This window comes from Morone saxatilis, unplaced genomic scaffold (genome assembly GCF_004916995.1).
Source record: "Morone saxatilis isolate NCDOM2014 unplaced genomic scaffold, NCSU_SB_2.0 Contig17, whole genome shotgun sequence".
Classification (NCBI taxonomy): domain Eukaryota; kingdom Metazoa; phylum Chordata; class Actinopteri; family Moronidae; genus Morone; species Morone saxatilis.
This window is the reverse complement of record NW_023339729.1, coordinates 19353813-19375788: the sequence shown is the minus strand read 5'-3', so window position 1 is coordinate 19375788 and position 21976 is coordinate 19353813. Positions and strand designations below refer to the sequence as shown.

Sequence of the window (21976 nt, the reverse complement as noted above, 5' to 3'; positions counted from 1 at the left end):
CTCTCTGCCCCCTTTCCTGTCTGTGTCCAGCTGTCCTATCAAAAAAAGGCATAAAAAAAGCAGAAAAAAATACTTTAAGAAAAATAAAAAGGTAAAAAGAAATCTGGCTGTACAAATCTAAAAAGACAAAAAAGAGGAAAATTGTAGATTTTATAACTAACGAAAACGCCCTTGTGTAGTGACACAAGTGTCCTGTTGGGGGCAGCAGCGTGTGACAGAGCGCGGTACATCCGCCCAGTGGGTTAAAAAACCACCGAAGAAGAGGAACGGACCAATAGCAGAGCTGACATTTGTGTTTTGAATGAAACGCGGTTGATGGCAGCTGAACGCTTTTGGTTTGTTTACTCTATTCTCATCACTTTTACAACGTTGGTTACAGCTGGCTGGTAAATACTGGGAGGTAAATGTGCTCTTATATGATTTAATGTGCTGCCTCACGGAGCCCATAGGTTGGTTGGTGTAAAATGTCGGTTATTTGACGGTGTGTGCAAACTTCACTTGAGTTAATGTAACGTAACTTACGTTGGCTAGCTAACGACTTCGGTCGGTAACGCTTTCCTAAACTAGTTTGTCATCCTGCGACCTTGCTCACGTTATTCTTAGCACGCTTTTGTGTAGTAATTTACACATTTATCACATACATCCAAGTTCTGTTTGGTTAGTTTTTTGCACTTATAAGCCAACTTCTGGCCAACTGCCTGTATCATAATGTGAGCCTGTCTCTGGAAACTGGCTTAACGATAATGTCCACCAAGCAGCTTAATCAGCTATTTAAAAACAAAAAAACACGTTTAACAAGAAATTGTTTGTCTTCTTTTGCAGTTGTACAAGTTGTTTCCCAGTACTCCAGAGTAATGTCCTCCAGGAAGTCAAGTTCCAGTGGGGAAGGCTTGGTAAGACTTTTTGTGCTCCCTTATGCGCAATGTATTTTATTTACTAAATTACTACATGACAAGCTGATAATATTTGGTTTGACTTTTGTTGATGATAGCCTTCAAGCAGATGTGGAGAGCGTACCCCTCTCAGAAGTCTGGATAATGAAATGCTTCATCTGTCAACTCCATCAAGGTTTAAATCAAAACCACTGCTCAGTGGAGACGTTGTGAAAAAGGTGAGTTGACACAAAAAAAACCACTGAAATGTTAATGTTTGCAATGTCTTTGTTACTTTTTCTTACCCTCAGTTCTTCCTAATCAACAGGGCGATGTTCCTCTCTGTGACTCAGAGCCCCACCTGCTCTCTCCTCCATCCACCAAAGCGATACAAACCATTGCTTCCAATATTGACATGACATCTAGTGAGACAACTTGTGGACTTGGAGATGTAACATTTAAATCCTTCATCTGTCCTGGTGGGGAGGTTGAGATTACAGGCTCTTCGGTGTGCGTAGAAGAGAGTATTCTTTTGCCCAAAGATCAGGCTACAAGAAACACTCATGAAACAGAAGATACGGTCATCTCTGACAGCATGGTAGTTCAGTCCTGCAGTGACCACATAGAACACCCCTATCACAATCCTGAGGTGAAGGATGCTTCCTTGGTTGACATTGACGCAGCACGTGAAATTTCAAACTCTACACTGGCCTCCGGAGACTTGGATGATAAGTGTGCCACAGAAGATATCAGAGCTTTTCAGCACGACTTCTGTGGAAAGACAGAGGTGACTTTGAAATCGTTTGTCTGCGATGGCGGTGAGGTGGAAGTTTCTGATGTCACCAGACTACAAGATGAGACCATTCCTCTGCCCAAGGCACAGCTTGGTGAACCTTTACAAGACAACAGTGTGAATTTAACAAATCTGTGTGACTTTGATCAACTATGTCGAGTGGAACATGCAGATCATCTCTACTGCAGTAGTGAAAACGATCTTTGTGTTATCACCACCTTGTCTGGAGCCACAAATGGTTCTGAAAAACCTGCTAACGGACTGAGTGACGTGACCTTCAAATCATTTAACTGCACTGGAGGTGAGATTCAAATTTCAGATGACACCAAACTTGCAGATGAGCCTGTTCCTCTACCAGCTGAACAAACTGCGGCATGCAGCGAGTCATTTACCATTTACAATTATGGTACAGATCCAAGCATGTTCGCTAGTGACCAAGATGTTCAAAACGGTGATGATCATTTAGATCACCCATACTGTAATATTGAAAGTTATTCACCAACGCCAAGTCGCAACCTTGCCGTTAACCAGGAACCATTACCATTCAGTCTTGATGCTGTGGATGAAGTTAAACAGATTAGCTCGGTGGTACCTGATAGCCAGACTGGCAGACAGGAGGGTGTTACATTCGGCTCGTTCATCAGTGCCAGAAGTGAGTTTGAAAAATCAGATGGCAACCAGTTATCTCAGAAGACTTCCCCTCCGCCTGACGAGCACGCCGTGATCTGCCAGCCCAGGGACGACAACAGCGTACCGACATCCAGTACACAGGATCACATTCAAGATAACTACAATATCAGCCACATAGAAAACGATAAAGTTGTGGTAGAAACTGACAGACCAGCTGTCAGTACATCTTCTGTGACTCCCCTGTCTTTAAAGGCACTGAATGATGAATCTGTTAACTCTCGAATACAAGAAACACCGAAAAAGGACTCCATACATCCTGAGGACAGTGCATTGCCTTCAGTGCTTCACAAAACTGAATCTGACTGCAGCCATCCTGTGACCTCGGCAGAGACTCCAACCCCTGTGGAAGTGCATCTGGAGCATGTCTCTCAAGTGCAAATCAGCACTAGACCCCATGAATCCAATGAGGAAAAAGACAGCGCTCTCGGCTCATCTGGAAATGGACCTGTTCTTTGTAATTCTGCAGAAAAACCTTGTGCAGAAAACCTCCCTGATGTTCTTAAAGTGCTGTCTGAGTGTCCCACAGTAGCATCAGCTTTTCAGTTTGGATTCCTCAGTCCTGATGTTAGAAGAGTTTCTCTATTTGCATTAAAAACTCATAAGGATCCCCCTGTGGACCAATTTTTGGCTGACGATTCTGCTCTTGAGGGTGAAAAGAGCTTCGTAGCTCCTGTTAACGTCAACCCCACTGGGTTCTGGGCAGAGCACTTGGAGAGCCCCATGCCACGGCCTCTGTTAAACTCTACGGCACTAGGTTGCAGGGCCCAGCCAGGCCTAGTAACTGAGCCAGTCGAGGATGTGGGCGTGGTGAAGCCTTGTCCAGTGCGTCAGCCTGAGGTGGAGAAGCCGGTTCTGGATATCCCTTTGATTCCAGATGGTCCCCTGCAGCAGCAGCTTCGGCAGATGGCAGAGTTCCTCTTCTTGGCGTCAGGAAAGATGGGTCCTGCTGCGGCTGCCTCTGCGCCTGATCCACCTACTGCTGCCGTCACGGCCCCATCGGCAAGAGCTTCTCCTGCAGAATCCCACAGTGTCTGTGTGGGCACCACTCCGATGAAATGGGTAGATCACAGTGTCAATACATCTGGCCAATTTGAGAGAAAGAGGGATTTCTCTGTGGCTGATTCCTGCACTGTAACCGACCCCCTCCTGTGGAAGTAAGTGTTCCCTCTGGATTATTCAATAATAACGACATGGCCAGTTCAGCTTTCTGTGTTTTCTCTGTCTGCCACTCACTGTTTCCTTCTGTTGACGTGCTCTCAGTGTACCTCCAGGCAGCCTTGAGTGTCTCCCCAGACAAGAGCTGGAACAGAGGTTAAGGTCTAGCATGATCATGGTGGAGGCTCTGGTGCAGCAGTTAGCTGCAGCCAGGACAAATGGTTGTCCTTCTACAGGCCCTGCACCTTCAGACCTCAGGGAGAAACTAGTGCAGACTGACCACACTGAACTCAGTCAGGTAAGGACACATTCAGACATTCAGTTTTTTTTTTTTTTCTTTTTTGTAGATTTAATTCTTTAACTTCATCTTGTTTCTTTTATGTCAGCAATCTGTTGATTTTTCACAGAGGCCATGATTACGGTTTTAATGGATTATTGTTTTTGTATTTTATATAGACCACAATGCACAGAGACCTATATTTGGAGGCTCTGAACAGGATTGGTGAGTTGGAGTTGGACGGAAGTTCCCTACAGAACCTCATCCAGTGTATGCAGGACATGAGAGTCACCATGGTACGACACAAACATTGTCACTACACATGTTCTATGTTGCAAAATTGTTTAAACTTTTATGATAAAAGGCTCTGTTCATGTCACTGTTTCCAAGAACCTAAGTAATGTTTTTGAAAATGTATAATATTGTATGTGAAACAACGATGACACCGGAGTTAGTGCTTTAATAATAGTTGTGTGTGTATCTGTCACAACAGACTTCGTTGAGTTGTGACACGGATGCTGCTCTCTCTAACATGAAGCAAATAGGAGACGTTGTCAGAGAGGACCATCAAAGCCTTGTTTCCCATGTATGTGAACATGTCTTTCATGTCTCTGCCATTTGACATCGATTGCATACTTTTGTGTAATGGTCCAATGGGGATGAATTAGCTGATGTGTAGTTTCCTTGTGTTTAGTACGGTCAGATGAAGTCTCTATGTGAGAAGACGAAGGAGACACAGACAGCGATGATGCAGAAGGTCAAAGATGCTCTTCACCAAAAAGATGACATGAGGATACAGATGGAGGAGGCCTTCACAGCCAAAGAGGCCGTAAGTACAGTGACAAATCTCTTAATTGTTCATTTTGCCGTAGTAGTTTAATGAATGTTTTGTTTCTAGTTCCACAAGTATACCGATCCTTGTTCAAGTGGCTGTACTGCAGGTTGAAAAAGATTTCTGTTTATTTTGTGTTGCTGAAGCCAGTATTTCTGCAAACCAGGGCTATAGTTTGTCATGCATGTGTTGTGAAAAGATTAGATAAAATAATATTTCTTCTGTGCTGATATTGGCCGAGGAGCAAACTGAGGTATTTCAACACTCGATGCTTAAAATTTCATGTAGTAGCAAAAGTGGTAGTTTTCCAGCTTAAGGAATGTTCATGGAAAGTTAACATTATTGCCAGTGCTTTTTTTGCTTTTTGTAGCATTCTTCATCCCCAGAGCATCAAGTCTTTGTCTGATTTGTCTGTTTCCAGGCCTTCAGTGCAATGGAACAGCTGAGGACACACTGTGCCACAGAAATCTCAGAGCTGGAGAGGATTGTGGGGCCTCAGCAAGAACTGTTAGCTGCCCTAGAGCGGACTTACCCAGAACAGGTAACGGAGAACAGGCAAAAACCAAACGGCTCTATTTAATCTATTCAGTATAACATCAAACAATTCCTTTTTAATGTCTCTTTTTTTTAATTGTGTTTCTCTTCTAATGCAGGTTGCATTAAACCAGGTCTACACTGAAACGCTAAATTCTGCGTCTGATGTTTTGTCCAGAACCATAGAGGAACATTCAAGTCTGATGAAAGAAGTATGTTCAATACTCTTCAATCTTTTTTTTTTTATTAGAGACTGAAACCACTTTCACAATCTGCCAGACGCTGCAAAAGATAAGATGAGCAGAACGAGACGGAAACTGATGTGACAAAGTACTAACAACAGCATCAACAATGTTTTATTTTAAACCATTTGTGTAAATTGTGTTTCAATCTGACATTTTCTCACAATATAATAACACAACAGTACCTTGTCATTTTTCTTGCTCATTTAATGGAACGGTGACAGCATTTCTAACTGTTGTTAAATGCAATAGTGCTCATAATACTGATGCTTTTTTGCTTTTGTGTGGTCATATTTTCACAGCTCTGCACAGTCAGAGGCCTTCTGCAGAAAACTGCGCCCATGCTTCTGAAGCTGAATGAGAAGGCGGCCGCTGCTGTGAGGGAGCGGGACGAGCATATGTCTGCAAGAGACCAAGCTGTCGAGGAGAGAGAGCAGGTCCGATGTCTATAATTTAAGTCGGACACTTAAAGGTCCAGTGTGTAGATTGCAACTCCCTCGCTTCACCCTCCCCATCCTGAATATACACTAATGAAAACATAGTTATGAATATTGTATTAAATTTCTGCCAGTGGATCCTCCTAAATGTTACAGACTGGACCTTTTTAATGTCCTGCAACTCCTTTCTACTTGTCTTACATGAATGATGATGATGATGGCAAATCATGAAGATTTCTTTTTTTTTTTTTCTTATACTTATACTCAACAGATGGAGGAAGAATGGAACCAAACTAATTTGGATCTTCAATCTGCCAGAGAACAGATTGGTGATTTAAATCTTCAGGTGACAATTCTGACTTCAGGTAAAAACATAAATATGTTTAACTTGCTTTGGTCATTTCATTCACTCTCTTTTCAAACAGTTGTATTAACATTAAATATGGTTCTTCTTTACTAGCCAATAAACATTTCTTTCTTTTCATTACATTTCAGAGATGGGTGTGCTGCGCCAGAAGCTAACAGAAAGGGACGAAGAGAGAGGTCAGCTGGAGAGGAAGGTGACAGAGCTGTCTGCCACTGTTTCCTCCACTTTGGCCTCCTACACCTTCCTGGAGCAGGCCCTCGCTGCCGAGACTACAAAGTATGATCCTGACGACCACACTAATTTGTTGATGGCATACCAGTGCTGAGGAATATAAAAGGGAACATATACTGTGTTACTAAAACATTATTTTCAATCAGGGTCTTGAAGGAGCAAAATGCTTATTGAACTACAGCATGCAGGTGCTAAACATGTTGTTGTTTTAGGTTGCAGCAGTCATGGAAAGACATCCAGCAAGCCAAGGACAGAGCAAATGAGTGAGTGTTAACCAATGGTTTTGTCATGGATTAATGGTTTGATCTGAAATTTTGAGGAAAATAAAACTAAGATAAATTAATCTTTCTTTATATAAATAGATTCTACATTTCTAAAGGCCCATTTAGTAAGATGATATGTTTAGGTATCCACAGTTATTTCTCTTGTCCTATACTCTGGTTTGTCAAGGAACTCGTGCACAGTATTTAAAGAAAGTAGTACAAGAGTTTAAACTTACTACATTTACGACAGAAGAATGGGACCAACCTTGTTTTCTGAGAGAAGAACTTTATGCCACACATCCACAAATGCTACCTAAAATACTACAACTAATGCCACTGCCTGTGTTCTGTCTGGATCCAGGTTGGAGGCGTCACTGGGTCAGTCAGAGGAGCGTGTGTGTGAGTTAAGTCAGGCTCTGGCTCAAAGCGAGGAGCAGCTCAGTCAGCTGAAGCTCCTCTCACAATCCCAGCACATGGAGATCCAGCAACTCCAGGACGTTTGTACACAGCTCCATGGTGTCCGGGAGGAGAACGAGGTTAGTTTTTAGATCGTATATGCCTTACACTTGCAGTTCTTTTTCTTTTTCAGATTCTTAATGTTGAAGGTTTCTGTGACTTAGCCCCTCTTGTCTGAGAAGACTGAAGCCATTTTTGTGTGCAAGGAGTGCTTCGATATAATTGTGTGTATAAATATATATTGTGGTATATTAAATTTATTTACCCGTTCTGGCTCCATTGAATCCCCATTGCTGCCTTGATTGATTGACTGGACCAAATTTGTTGCAGTGGAGCTGTGTAAGCTGTCAGGCTGTACATTGTCAATGTATGCTTGTTATGGAAGGGTGCTGTCAACATGGGAATAGTATGTGACTCCTGTTTTATGGCGTGTTTCTGGTTTCAGTTCTTACAGATGGAGAATGAGTTGGCGAGGGAGCAGATGGCTGAAAGTGAGCGTATGCTGAGGGCCAACCTGCAGGGGCTCCGTGAGAGGAACATCCAGTGTGAGGACCTAAAAGGAGAACTTGGTCAACTTCAGTAAGTTTAAGCTAACGACCCCCATTGAAAATATTTTTTTATGTATTTTATGATTAATGTTGAAAGCTGATTAAAGTGCTATTATTATCTGTGTGCTAGTGAGAATTGTTGATTAAACACCACAGCTGTCTGGTTGTTTTGGGTTTTGTCAAAAACTTTGCCCAAGTTCTTTGCAGTATGTAATATACTTTATATATTGTGTTCGATGCCTTATATTATATTTGTTAATCAGTCCATCCAGGATTTTGCAGACTTTTTTGAATTGTTGTGGCCTAAAATTCCTGATTTGACAGCATCTTTTCAAAAAAAAAAAAACAACAACTTTGTAATGCATGTTGCAATATATTTAGGCCATTGAGAAAGTGAAAATTACAAAAAATAGTTGAGATTTTTGTTTTTGTTGTGTATAATTAATTAAATATTGAAGACAAGTGAGAATAAAATCTCTAGTATGGCTCAACAGTGGTAAAAGTCGATTTGTGGAAAGGTTGTGGGGATTGGACAAACTTGCATCACAAAAGTTGCATCACATATTTCTGGAGCGACTGGTTAATAAAACAAAACAGTTTTTTCATTGGGTGATTAAAGTGGCAGCAAATATGAAGATAATTCAAAATAAGTAATTTATGGTAAATTTGATCAAGATAAAAATATCTGTGTGCATGCAGCTGTATTTAATCTTAAAAATATCTAATGCTGAACTCACTTTTTATGTGTATATACTAAAAGATAACTTGTCTGTACGTGTTACGCAGGCTTGAGAACAGGAGTCTGCAGGAGAAACTGGAAACCACAAGGTCCAGAGCCAGTGAAACCCAGCTGGAACTCGGCGAGAAACTGGCCCAGGCAGTCACTGAAATTACTTTGCTGCATCACACACTGCGAGGGCTGACCAATGAGCTACACGCAGCTCTCAATGACCAGGTAACGCCTAACAACTGTTAAACCTAAATCAGAACAACAGAAATTTGTGTCTCACTTTCATATGTGCCCATGCTTATGTTCTGTGCATAGATACAGCATGCAAGGCTATAACTGTATTTCTAGTAGACTGTTGGTGGCACCACTGATTGTTCAGTTCTCTATACGGGTGGTGTCAAATTTTAAGAACTCATTTTGTAAAAGCAAGTATTCCTGAAGTGAACTGAAAGTAAGTGGACTGCAGAGATGAAACACATTTTTTTCATCCAGGCTTTGTATGTCTAACTTTTTAGAAACCGGAATCACTGAAGGATAGAGAGTCTCAAGCAGTCCACAACGTGGAGCGTCGTCACCCCTCCAGCTCTTTTGTCGACAGCATCATGGTTGCATTAACTACTGAGAAGGAGGAAGATGTCAACACGGAGACACCTCCTGGATCAGGTACTGTAGCTCACCCCGTGTCTTGAAGTGATACTCTTTCCAAAATGTAATCGCTAGCAGTCTTATAAGTGTTGTTTATGACAGTTCATTCAGGATGACTTGGTTCTTTTAAGAGACAGGAATGTAACTTGTCATAGATTTAATTTGCTCATAAAAGCTGTCAGTTATTGAGCTTCTTTTAACCTTGAACACAACTAACAACATTCAGATTGTCTCTGTGATGTTGCTCAAACTCATGCGGGTGGTCAGTCTGAATGGGTCGGGGGGAGCTGATATAAGAATTCAATTTAATATGGAGCAGCGTAGTCATTTATCAGGTGCAAGTGTCTCTGAACAGTGAGAGAGAGATTCTCCTGAGACCTCTGTTTGATTTAAATAGCTCAAATGTGGGTTGAATGTGTTCAGCAGACCATAGATATCCTTAAAGCCAAAAATAACAAATTTTCCATTTCAAAAGTAGATGGTGACAATGGCATGTTTTTCAGTACTCTTATTCTTGTCCTTTTCTACATTATGTGCATTATCTAACATTTTCAACACGGATAGTAAACGCACCTGTCATTTTCTGCCTTTTTTCTATGCCATAAATTTCCCACTAGATTTTGAATTAACACATTTCTTACAATTAACATCTTGAAGCAATTGAGTTGCAGAGCTAGCGTTTGCGTACATACATATGAAAAATCAAACTCAGTTCAGAGAGCGCTTAAATGTCATCTAAGGACTTTGGGCAATGGGAAATCTAAGTTGTAGTTCACTGTCTTTTCAGTCCCCTCAGACATGCCTGAGCCACAGTGTGAAACTTTGTTCAGTGAGACGAGCGCCTTCACCCGCATTGCAGCCGTCACTCCTAAAAAGAATTTGAACGCAGTAGAGTTTGAGCCCAAGGAGGACGAACAGAGCAGCGTCGCAGAGCTGTTCGCTGACCTGGGCAGCACCGTCACAGAGCTCATCAGCACCCTGAAGTTGGTGCGGCAGACTAAAGATGCTCAGCTGGAGGAGCTGCAAAACACCATGTAAGTGATGTACATAGGGATTTAAATAAATGGGGAATATATTTTGAGATTATGGCATTTTGTTAGTAAATTTCATATATCTTCTAATATTCTTGTAAACTTACTTCTGATCTCAATGAATGTTTACAGTTCCCAAATGTAATTCTTTATTTGTTAAAGGCACCATTTATTCAAGCTTAATGTAAAAATTAAGGTGTTGTGTGAATTCTTCCTTAAATAACATTATCTTATGCATTGTTCCAGCTCTGGCCTGCAGGTGGAGCAGCAGGCTGCAAACAACAGACACCAGGCTGAGGTGTTTGAGCTTAAGCATCAACTTGGCCGTCTCAACAGCCTGGTTGAGAAAGGAAGTCAAGCACTGCAGCAGAAAGTTCAGGTAAGAATTAAAGTACATCTCCTCAGTGCTGACTTCATCTACGATTGGAAAATATGGTATGGAAGAGCTCCGAAATGGGAACCCCGAAATGAAGCAAAAATTGTTTCTCTTTACACAGGATGAGAAAACTGTGACAAAGTTGATGTCAGAAATACAAGAGACCAAGGAACTTCTAAATAAACACAAGACTGACAGTAATGTAAGGCACAAAACCCTTATATCCATATATATATATATATTTTAAAAACAAATTCAGAATACAGTTGGCTTAAATGTAACTTTTTTAATTTATTTTTTTAAACAGGATTTGCGGAAGGAGGTGGTTGAGCTTCGTCGTTCCCTCCAGCAGTCAAAGGTGGAGTCTCAATTCCTGCGTGGGGAATTGAGAAAAGCTGGTGGCCAATCAGCTCCTGCAGCACATTTAATGGAAGAAAAGATCCAGTTATTGAAGGAGGTATGATGCTGCTGCGTACGGTGTGCTAATTGCTACATACTCTACATTGATTACAATACTTTTTAGGCTACTATTAAGCAAGCACTTCTCTGATTTTATGTAGGTGGAGAGACTGAAGTTGAGTCTTCAGGAGGTGGAGCAGGCCAGAGTTAAACTCCTTGAGAGAGCAAAAAGACATGTAAGTATCGGCTTGATGTACTGCAGCAGTTACTAACACTACTGAGTACATTTATCAGCGAATTTATCTCCTTTTAGTAAGATTATCTACATACGCAATAAAACTGCTAAAGAACTGTGATAAAGTGTTGTAATGCCTCTTACAGCAAGTCATCCACCAGACCAACCAGCAGAAAAGTGAGAATGAGCTCCAGATGTTAAACAACATGATCAATAAAGTCAGAGAGGTGAGGGATGATTTTCATATGTTGCTTTTGTGCCTTCTTTCAACTTCGTTTTCCTGTAAATACATTAAATATATGTACATTTGAGGTAATGAATGTTTTCTCTGCACAGACCCTGCTGTCTTTGCCGGATGTCATGAAGAATAGTGAACAACTCCAGCAGCTTATTGAATACATTGGCTGACATGTTTGTTATTGCCACCTGTGTTCATTGTATTTATGTCCGCTATGTTTTAGCTTGGCTTGTGTTTATATTTTTAGTATGATTTAAAATAAAGCAAGTTGTCTTTGTTCCTTTTCATATGTGTGTTTCAAGAGTAATGCCAGTGATATAATTAATCTTTAAAAATGTTTGTCTATTTTGCATCAGCAAATGTTTGCTAATATTTAAAACCGCACACAGACACAGTTCATTGTACATACGATGTACTGCAAACAGACGTGTTTTGCTCCAAGCTGGACAGTGAATATGACGCACTTTTTCCAGCGTCAGATGTCATTCGTAAGTGTTTTCCACTTAGTAATGTGATTATTGTTTTTAATTGTATACATTTGTGTGCCAGAGCAGTTAATATTTTGGCCCAGTATTTACTTCAAGCCATTTAACAGTTAACAGGAAAATCTGGTAGAAAGTAGTAATGAGACCTTAATCACACTCCACTCAGATTTTCATGTTTTGTTTTTGGTCATAACAAGTAATGTGGCAAATACACAACGTCATTCAGAAAATGTGTCTGTTTTACTTGCTGTCTTTATACAATATTTTTTACAATATCTAACAGCTGTTAGCAGTGCAATCATATGGTTTTTCTGTTTACAATTGAATTAAACCTCAACTGTGGTTGATGGGCTGTGACTAGTTGCACCTGAGTGGGTTTAAATCTCTGTCCCATGTTTTAGATATTGCTCGTCTAGTTTAACAGTATACAATAAGTGCACTGTGTGAAAAGATTTCCCACAAAAATCAACCTAATTCTTTATATTATAGCCTGCCATTAGACCGTAAACGAAGCTGGTATTACTCAAACAAATCTTTGTCACTTTTATCTTGAGTCCAGGTCTTACAATGATTAAACCACTGTCTTCTCAAAATTATCATTTGACACTTGCTGATTACTACTATCCTCATTTAATCCACTTAGATTTTAAGATTTAGCAGCACTTGAGAAAAAACAGGACCCCTTTCAACTTAGGATACTTTGTTGGGAAAAAAAAACTTCAAGTCATGTGTGTCAACAGAGCTTCTTTTCTGATAGAAAATTCAAGTGTCTTCACTATTATGAAGCATTTCCTTACGAGTCTCATCTTGTCAGATGCTGACTTTGTTTAAAGGGGGTTTCTGGTGTTGAGATAAAGGACTTGCACTACTTATCTTTATAGGCTAAAATATCGTGTTACAAGTCAATTCATTTTCCTGATTAGTGGATCTGTGTGGTATTAACTGGGTCTGTGTCTAAGTGCTGTGTTGATGTCTGGACATGATAATTGAGGCCGGTCACGGTTTCTGGTAATACTGTGGCTCCAGACAACACTTCAAACCAGCTGAGCTGAAACAGCAAAGAAAATAACACAAGCACAAAAGAAAAATGTGTTTGGGGGAATATTTTCTTTATGGTGGCCTATGTGTTGTTCTTTTGGCCCTTGTTTGTTTTGTAATATATTTGAATTATAAAATTATATAAATTCATTATCTTGCTAAATTCTTGCAAACCAAATCTTCCCCCTTGGAAAACAGTTATGTTGTCATATTACTTAAATTTTAAAAGCAATGATACATGAATAATTTAAATATTTTATTCTTAAAGAACAAAAGTGCTATAATTCCATTTATTTCCAAAAAGGCAACCTAATATGCATTTTCATTTGGCAACAAAATACATGCAAATATACCAAAGTTAATGTTATTCACACAAGCCACTTATTGCAAAGCCTATGACCATGAAGCACAATAATTTATTCTAACATTTCAAAGTCTGTCACTTAAACTAGCCAGTACTGTAAATCTTAAACTTGCACATTCAATTCATGACAAAACAAAAAAGCTTGCAACCACTGGTAGCCTCCAATGGCAGCATTGGATGCATTTTACACTCTCATATTCTGTGAAGAGGCCTTGACATTTAATTCAAAATGTATAGTGTTTATCTCAGTAAATTACCATCAATATGCAAAATGGGTTGTAGGGTTAATGTGGTAAATCACAGTTGTGTCAGGAGAGTTTAAAAAAAAAAAAAAAAGTCTGTTGAGTTTTGTCTTATTAAATCTCTCAAACAAACTAAAACAATCATCTCTGGCTCATTTGGTGCCGTCTCAAGTCTCTCTGATGTTCTGTTCACAAGGTAGTGAGATGCTCAGATCTAGATTCTCAGTAGCTCAGATGGCAGACACAAACCTGTCCATATTCCCTGGGTACGTGGGGTGTCTCAGGTAACCCCCTGTGTTAGAGATAGGACCTGCAGCACTGCTATACTGGGAGAAAGAGCCCAACTGCACTGGGGAGACCCTGCCGTAATGGTCCATGGACTCTGCCGACCCGTGGCTTGAGGAATGGAGGCGTCCTGTCATTGCATAGCCCTGGGTGTGGCCCTGTCCATATGAGCCCTGGGATGTATGGTGGTGTGGGTGGCCGTTTGGTCCCGAGTAGGTGAACCCGGGATGCGTAGAGGGGCGGGATGATACGACCCCTCCACACGGTTGGCTCTGGAAAGCCGGGGCTACCAGGCTGCAGGGACTGGATCCGTTTGGATTCCCTTCGGGACTGAAGCTGCGGCTCGGTTGCTGCATCACCTCTGGGCCTTGACCTCCTAGCATGCTAGCTGGAGTTGGGTGACCTATGATATTATTGATGCTGAACATGCGGGTCTGACCAGGTCCAAACCCAGGAGGAGATGAGGAGGGGTAATAGGCAGAAGGCAGTTGCTGCCCGTAGGTGGGACTGACTGTCATGTTCGGGTAGACTGAGTTGGCATATGCGGCTGATCTCGCAATCTGGACAGGAGAGAAAACTGGTGTCTCATGGACATATGAGGTGTAAGTGCTGAAGTCACAGCGCTTAAACCTCTTCCTGCGCCTCAGGAAGCTGCCACTCTCAAACATGTCCTCTGCATTTGGGTCTAAAGCCCAGTAGTTGCCCTTCCCTGGCCTCCCTGGCTCTCGAGGGATCTTGATAAAGCAATCATTGAGAGTCAAGTTATGGCGGATTGAGTTCTGCCATTTCTTTGAATTGTCTCTGTAGAAGGGGAAGCGCTCTGTGATGAATTTGTAGATGCCCCCCAAAGTCAGCTTGCGGTCAGGGGAGTTTGCTATGGCCATGGAAATGAGTGCGATGTAGCTGTAAGGGGGTTTCCCTCGCTGGAGAGGTCTCTTTCTTCTCCGACCTCTGGGCTGCTCCTCTGTCTGCGGTGGAGGGTTGGAGGCAGACGAGGTGGTGTCTGCTGGGGAGTCATTCTCCACTTTTACCACTGGCATTGTCAGGGACAGTTAAAAAATGTCCCGTAAAAAGAAAATTATAAAGCAAACTTACTGCAAATGCTGCGCAGGGTTAGTACTTCCACAGTTTAGATGAAGTTCCCTGAGGAAAAAGAATAAATCCTGCACAGTGGAAACAAAACGAGATCAGCCCAGCACACGATCCTGCTTGAAAGATCACACTTGTTTCTTACAACTCAGTGTCTTTGAGTCCAAATCCAACAGATCTTCAGGTGCAGTGGGAGTAATTTGCTTTTCCAAGAGATCCTTTTTCATTAAATGCTTCGCTTGTTCAGCTTATTCCCACAGTTTGTTGTCAGGTTGAAGAGTTAAAGTGTGAGAGTGGCATGAATATCTGGTGTTTAAGGTGTGTGTGAGAATGAGTCACTTTTTACCTGAAGAGTGTCTTACCTCGACAGAGCACCTGTGGGACCACACCCCCTTAAGCATCACATGCTCTTGACATACCTCCACATTATAAGGGTCTATTGTTCAGGTTTTACTTTACAAGTCTGCAGACATTGTGGTGGAAATTCTATTTTGAGGGTTTTAAAAAGTGTTATGTAAGTAATTTATCTAATAAATATATCCTCATATTATATCCTGAAACGGCAAAAAATATCTACAGTCCAAATCAGAATCTACTTTTCTGATTAGATTTTAAAAAGTTTCAACTATTGTGAATCAAAAAAGTATACATATATTTTTGCATTTTATATATTTACTTTCGACTATCAGATTTATTCTAATCAGGACCTTTTTTGTATCATAGAACAGAACTGTCAAAGCAAGCAGCGTTTTCTTTTTAAATTCAAATTGCCCTTTAAAGCCGACCTCAGTTTATTTAATTAAGTCCAAAATGGTCCATGTTGTTTTGACGTTTAACACTAAAAGACCTCTTTAGTGGTAATTTAACCTATGAGTTGTTTTTCTATCTTGCTTCCTTGTTTGTTTTGTGCCAGTGGTTGGACAAGCCAGCTGTGTTAAGAGATGTTGAAAAATGTAAATGTTTTCCAGACAAAGGCTGTCCTGTGATTTCAGCATGCAAAATATAGGCTATCATCATAATGCCTGGACGCAACCCGAGAGACAGGAATAACCAACTCTCGACATGGAAATTATTTATTGAAATTGATTTTGAATATGAATGTGTTCAAGGAATTGGTGGTAATACTTGCTCGATACGTTTTAAAGTTTCTTTGTGTATTAGTCAATTTTTTGCAGTGCAGAAATTGCTGCTCACTTTCTTTCCTTTCTTGGATAGTCTAATCTGTGAAAGCTCTTCTTTTAAGCTGACTTTAAACACTATTAAATTTCACCGGCACCAATCGAGACAATGCTGACACTCTGAGCAACTCTGGTGGTATGAAGTCCGGGGACTCCACAGGGCTGGGGTTCACCTTAATCACTTAAACAAACAGAGAGGAAAACACGGCAGCACACTCCCACCGCTCAACACCAGGCTGGGTTAACACTGCAGGTATGTGTCAGAGCGGGAGCTTGGTGAGAGAGCGTGGGTTTGCTCAGACAAACAGCTTGATGAAAGGTTTAGTCCTCTGGGCAGGGCCGGGGGATGTGGCTCTCCTGGGCTGGACCTGTAGCACCATGTTATATGATGGGGTGGGGTGTATGATGAGTTAATTTGAGAGTCCACCAACCTGTTGACTTTAATTCAACTTTGTCATTATTCCTAGGAACAGAATAAAAACATTCATTATAAAAAATAAACCGTTTAAAACCGCAGGACCATTTTAATTTACAATAAAAATATTTTTCATTTTAAAACCTTCAGTAAGTTTATTTAGTCAAGACTTGGATGATAATTTGATTATTATCAGATAATGAGACATTCATTAGAAAGTTGCAGTATTGTATACTGATTGATTTAATAACTCATGCTGATAAGACTAAGCCACTATTTTTATCTTACGTTATATACATTTAGAATATGTTTATATAACCTTAGTCTGCATTTTATTGATTTTTAGCATTTGACATTTTTTGTATGATTGTTACTAAACATCCTATTCGTTTTGTACCTTTTTTGTTTAGCTAAATCCAGCATGTACTTCTCTTTAGAGTACACAGTGACAAACAAAGTCTGTTGCTGCTGCTTGTTTTACATATTAAAATATACATTTGTATTGGATCACAAATGTTTAATTGTGAACAATATAATTATTATATGTTTTTTAGTGATCTGTGAGTAAACAGGGATTTTCCTAAGGTTTTACATGTATATACTGTAGAAGGCTCTGAGTGTGTCGGTTTGTGTGCACAGGGAATGCAAAGCTACCTGGCACTGTCTGTGAAGGGAGACAAGGAGAGGGAAATACACAACCTCACTGAAACACAATGGATAGTCATTGTGAGCATTTACAGCCTAACTTTAAATACAGGTAAATTAATGCTGATATATTTATTCCTCAGCAGAAAAGCATTTATTTTGATAATTGTTTAAGTCATTTATCAAGCAATTTTCTTCCTAAATGTGAAGATTTTATCTCACTGTATGAAAACATTTTCGTTTTGGACTGTTGGTCGAACAAAACAAGCAATTTAAAGATGTCACAAGGGATCTTGAAATTTGTGTTGGACATTTATCAGTTTTAGACAGTATATAAAGTATATATAAACAATATATATAAGCAGTTAATATAAATAAATAATACAATAAAGAATAATGGAAAAAAATATATATAAAGAAAATAAATGTTAGTTGCAGTCCTAATGTAAATAAACGTTATAGGCTAGCATCTAAAACATGTATATCGATATCTTTTGGTTCTTTTGTCTAAATAGTAGCTAAATCAAATTAAAAAAGCCAGAAATATACTTGAATAAATGGTGAAACACTTGGGCGCACCATCTGTGTGACTTCACATCTGTAGTTGATAAACAAATTAACATGTGGTTTCTCGGTAGTCTAGTTCTACAATAAATTCTGCAGCTAGGTAGCATTGTAGTACAGTAAACAATAAATCAAAGAAGTCAGTAGAAAGTGCAAATATACTATATACACAATACAAAACCATGCGGTTAAAACTAAGTGTTCTCTGCAGCAAAGCAAGAGGTAGTATGGCGTATTTGCATTAAGCACATGTATTGCACATATAGTCATTTACAATTTGAACTTGTCATCTTAAACAGTTTTTAAACAGTAAATTTCAGTTATGTTTTTTTAAGGCACAGTGTAAACACATGGCATATTGCATTAAGTTAATGCACCCTGATCCACATGACTGTAATAATGTGTTTGATTGTGTGGTTACTTTACTTCATCTCCTGACAGATGTGGTGGACAAGCAGTATAGTTTGCGAGGGACCTCACCCTTTCCTTAAGACAGCTTCTTATGCTTTATGGCTATGAACAATTAGTGGTGAGTAATTTCTCAGGTACCTGTTGTTACTGGAGCTCAGGCTCATAGTTGCCATAATTTGCTTATGCATCATAGATTTGGCACTCACTGCATTTACTGTTAATATTTGTTCATGAGTCTTTCATCTCAGTGTTTGCGCTTGTGATAAAAAATAGTTATAGATAGTTAGAAAAGAGTTATGTTGCTGAAAGGTGACTCTACTGTCAACATTTGTGATCAGAAGCGTTTTATAGCGTGTCCGTGTGCTTCAGTGACTTAATGATCCTCAGTTCATGCCAAATATGTCGTGAGACTTGAAAACAGTTCTCGTTTTGAACTAAACTAAACTAGACTAACAATGAATACAAATCTTATTATTCTTTGATTGCTTGACTAGCTGCTATAATCATTATGGGGGGAACTGATGGGGCATTATCACTCAAATCCGCTCCACCTCAGCTCTGTGTAGCTTTTTAGTATCTTTCAGCTCACTGTTTTGGTATTCTAGCCTGCAACTTTACTGTTGGTTCACTCTCACCGATCTCATCATCAGAAAAACCCTGATAAACCCATTGTACTTTACATGCACAGCACCAAACAGGCGTTGAATTCCTGGATGTGTAAATAAGCAATTGTTGCTAACATGTTATGTAAATGCTATGTTACAACTGGCCCAAAAAAATCATGATTAATGCAGCCTTAATTAATAGGAGGTAGACAACATAACATAATCCCATAGAGGGGATGTTACAGAGTGTCAATTAGCTACAGTATGAAACAAAATAATCAAATCATATATACCAAGATTGCAGTTGCATAAGTTAAAAACAAATTGGATGTATGCATATGGATGCATTAATAAAACAGACTTTTGTTGCAGAGTTTAAAATAATAATTTATTTACCTAAGTCAAAGTAAGATTTTCATGAATTTTGTTATTTTGTCTTCTTGTACTCTCACACAGCAACTGCAGCTTCTGAATCCTTATCTGTTGGACTAGTCCAGCTAGCTGTAAATGGAGTCTTCCTTTTGAAGTATACTTGGGTCTAGCATCACTGAGTATATGTTAGGGCCTCCACAGCAAGGGCCCTGGAGCCATGCATTGATGCCGCCGTGAGAGGTCTCCACCTGTCCATCACAGCACAGTGGGGAGACGCAAATGACGACTAGAGGCTGGGACAGCTGCACATGAGAGCAGTGCTGCAGCCAAGGCAAATGAAGAGCTCTTCACTTTGTGCCTCACATATACTACTGGCTATGCCAGAGAGAAACGGCTCTCTCCAAACAAAGACAAACAAATTAGACATTTGAATTTGAACACTTGACTTTAACCATTTAATGGTATACAGGTGGTGGATGACTTTAGGACTTTCACAACATGAAAACAGGGCACATGTTACAGGCACTGTAGGTGAAAAGAACAGATAATAGAAGATCCTTAACAGTAGTTGTAGTAAAGAGTAGAAAGTCTGTACTATGCATAAGTATTAAATTAGGTACAGCTGGGAAAAAATGTGTGACAAAAGGACAAAAAAGAGAAAAAAAGCATTTGTACAAACTGATATACTGTCATTAATAAATGCCACTGTAGCAACATGTAATTGAAATTAAAGACATTTCCACAAAAAGCGGATCGGTATATTAGCTGTACTGTATATTTAAATGAGTAATACATTTAAAGAACTCACTTTCAAAAAGAAAATAATTTATCAATAATTTTAAAAGAAAAAAAATCATCATCACTAAACCTGCTTTTTTTTTTTTTTTTTCAGCGCAAAAAAGTTTTGAACTCAACATTGACATATTATGGCGTTATGTTTCTGGCCAGTATCTCTTTTAGCTCAGTGTTTGACCTCTACCAACTCCTGAAGGCAATCTCTCACTCTGTACAGTATCTACAGTAAATACTCGACTTATTGTCATTTGGTATGTTTTTATTATAAGAGTGTAGCTGCTTTATATGTTTAAATACAAACAATATTCTCCTTAAAAGGCACCAGCATTTATTTTTTTTATAATATGCTATAAAAAAACATTTCAGAGCGGGGTTCCCTTTTTTCAAGTAGTGGATATCATGTTGCAAGATGGGGCTTTTTATTTCTATTTGAATTTGAATCTACTGCTGTTTGCGTGTTTGTGTGTGTGAATGCTGACCCAGTCAGGCTACTGTGGAGCAAATGAGGGCTTCTTGTTTGCATTAGCAGCTGCAGGGGCTTGGTGAAGATGCAAAGTCCTGACGGTTGACTTGATCCAAACCCAGGCCAGTTTACATAACTGAAGCACTGCACTGCCCGGGGAGCCTGCCGTTAAATCACTGTGCGTGAGTGTGTTGTGTGTCTCCTGTGTACACATTATCGCAGCAGAATTAACATGTGAATATCAGTAGTAATAGATAATAAGTGTTAAGTAGATTTATCTCATTTATCTAATTGGTACATGAAATATGCATTACGGATAATTCAGCATTATAGAGCTTTAAAGTGAGTTTCAGATAATTGTTTAACTGTCTGTTCCACAACTTTACTGTTTTATTTCACTCTCACTTCCCTCATAGTGTAATGCATTTAGCCACAGCAGGCTGCTGTTTTCAGTGTGAAAACTCTGCTAAAACCACTGTACTCTACCTGCTAAACACCAAACAACAGACACACCAACTATCTGATGAACATAATGGACCATTTAGCAGCTAGATATTTCCCTCAGGAGTTGGTGGAGGCCAAAAACAGAGCTAAAAGACAGGTGACCAGAAACACAACTCCAAATAAACTACGTTACTCCCTATCTGTGTAACAAAGCAACTGTTTGCTAAAGGGGTAACCATATCAAAAGATAATAATATGTCAATTTTGTGTTCACATTGCAGGTTTATGATGTGAACTGGTGCCAGGCAGGCCGAGTAGTTGATAGGCCAAAAGATTAATGCAGTCAAGTGAAGTGAGGAGTACAGGTGTATACACTGTCGAAAAAAACCACCCCTTATGCACGGCATGGAAGAGCATGCAGGACAGAGTATGATTCATTAATTTACTTTACAACATAAGATAACAAATTAGTACAAACCCTAGACCTAGACAGTGAAGAAAGTGTGAACTTTGAAAAAAGGGTGTGCTTACAATGCTTCTACAACTTCACTGCCTCTGTATTTCTACAGCAAAACCACTGGTCTAGACCTGAAAACGGGGAGCTCTAATTCAGGAGTCTTTTAAACCCTCTGTAGGCTTCAACCAAAGTGCTTGTTGTGTGGTCGAGCAGCACCTGAAACCCCCTCACCTCATCGGAAATGATGGGGCTGCTTCAGACAATTTCTGCAACTTTCCAGGACCGACAGTCTGACATTTACTCTCACTTCACGCCGTTATTGCCAGGTGTGTGAAGTTGACAAAATGAGAAGGGCTTGAACTTCTCCTTTAAGCTCTCAATCTTTGCACAACTGCTTCTTCTGTCATTTTGCATGTGCAGAAACAAGTGCAACACTTTGAATGCCTTCCAGGAAAGATTTTCTTTCTGCTGATGTGATGCACAAACTAGTTTCCTAGCATAAATTGACCTTAGGGTTTAAAGTTCCTGACAGTGCTTTACTGGCATCTTTTCTCAAGAACTTCCACATAAGTAAACACCTTGATCAATATAAACCAATCATATGACTTTTGTGTAAACTTTAAGACTCTTATTTGATTTTAGGGTGTGAACAACCCACAGAAATTGAAGTAGCTGGGACTCCCACACTGTCACCGATTCTGTAGAACTAATAACGCCTCTTGAATAACTAAACTAAATTAGGCTGGGGTCACTCTATATTTTCCTATCATAAA

General features: G+C 39.8%; 2 protein-coding genes across 2 annotated transcripts; one reads left to right on the top strand and one right to left on the bottom strand.

The window, feature by feature from the left end:
* The first annotated feature begins 267 nt into the window (after positions 1–267).
* spag5 (sperm associated antigen 5) lies at positions 268–12066 on the top strand. The gene is made up of 25 exons (XM_035661063.1): positions 268–400; positions 823–893; positions 992–1111; positions 1201–3509; positions 3616–3808; positions 3967–4083; positions 4281–4373; positions 4482–4616; positions 5041–5160; positions 5273–5365; positions 5698–5832; positions 6104–6197; positions 6328–6475; positions 6643–6693; positions 7055–7229; positions 7595–7728; positions 8484–8652; positions 8943–9090; positions 9860–10106; positions 10350–10482; positions 10601–10681; positions 10787–10936; positions 11040–11114; positions 11260–11340; positions 11450–12066. The coding sequence occupies exons 2-25, from the start codon at positions 855–857 to the stop codon at positions 11519–11521; spliced, it is 5112 nt and encodes a 1703-aa protein (XP_035516956.1). The 5' UTR covers positions 268–400; positions 823–854; the 3' UTR covers positions 11522–12066.
* A 1101-nt stretch (positions 12067–13167) lies between these two features.
* Positions 13168–15146, bottom strand: foxe1 (forkhead box E1). The gene has a single exon (XM_035661065.1). It carries the CDS (start codon positions 14803–14805, stop codon positions 13711–13713), a length of 1095 nt encoding a protein of 364 aa, XP_035516958.1. The 5' UTR covers positions 14806–15146; the 3' UTR covers positions 13168–13710.
* Between the last annotated feature and the right edge of the window lie 6830 nt (positions 15147–21976).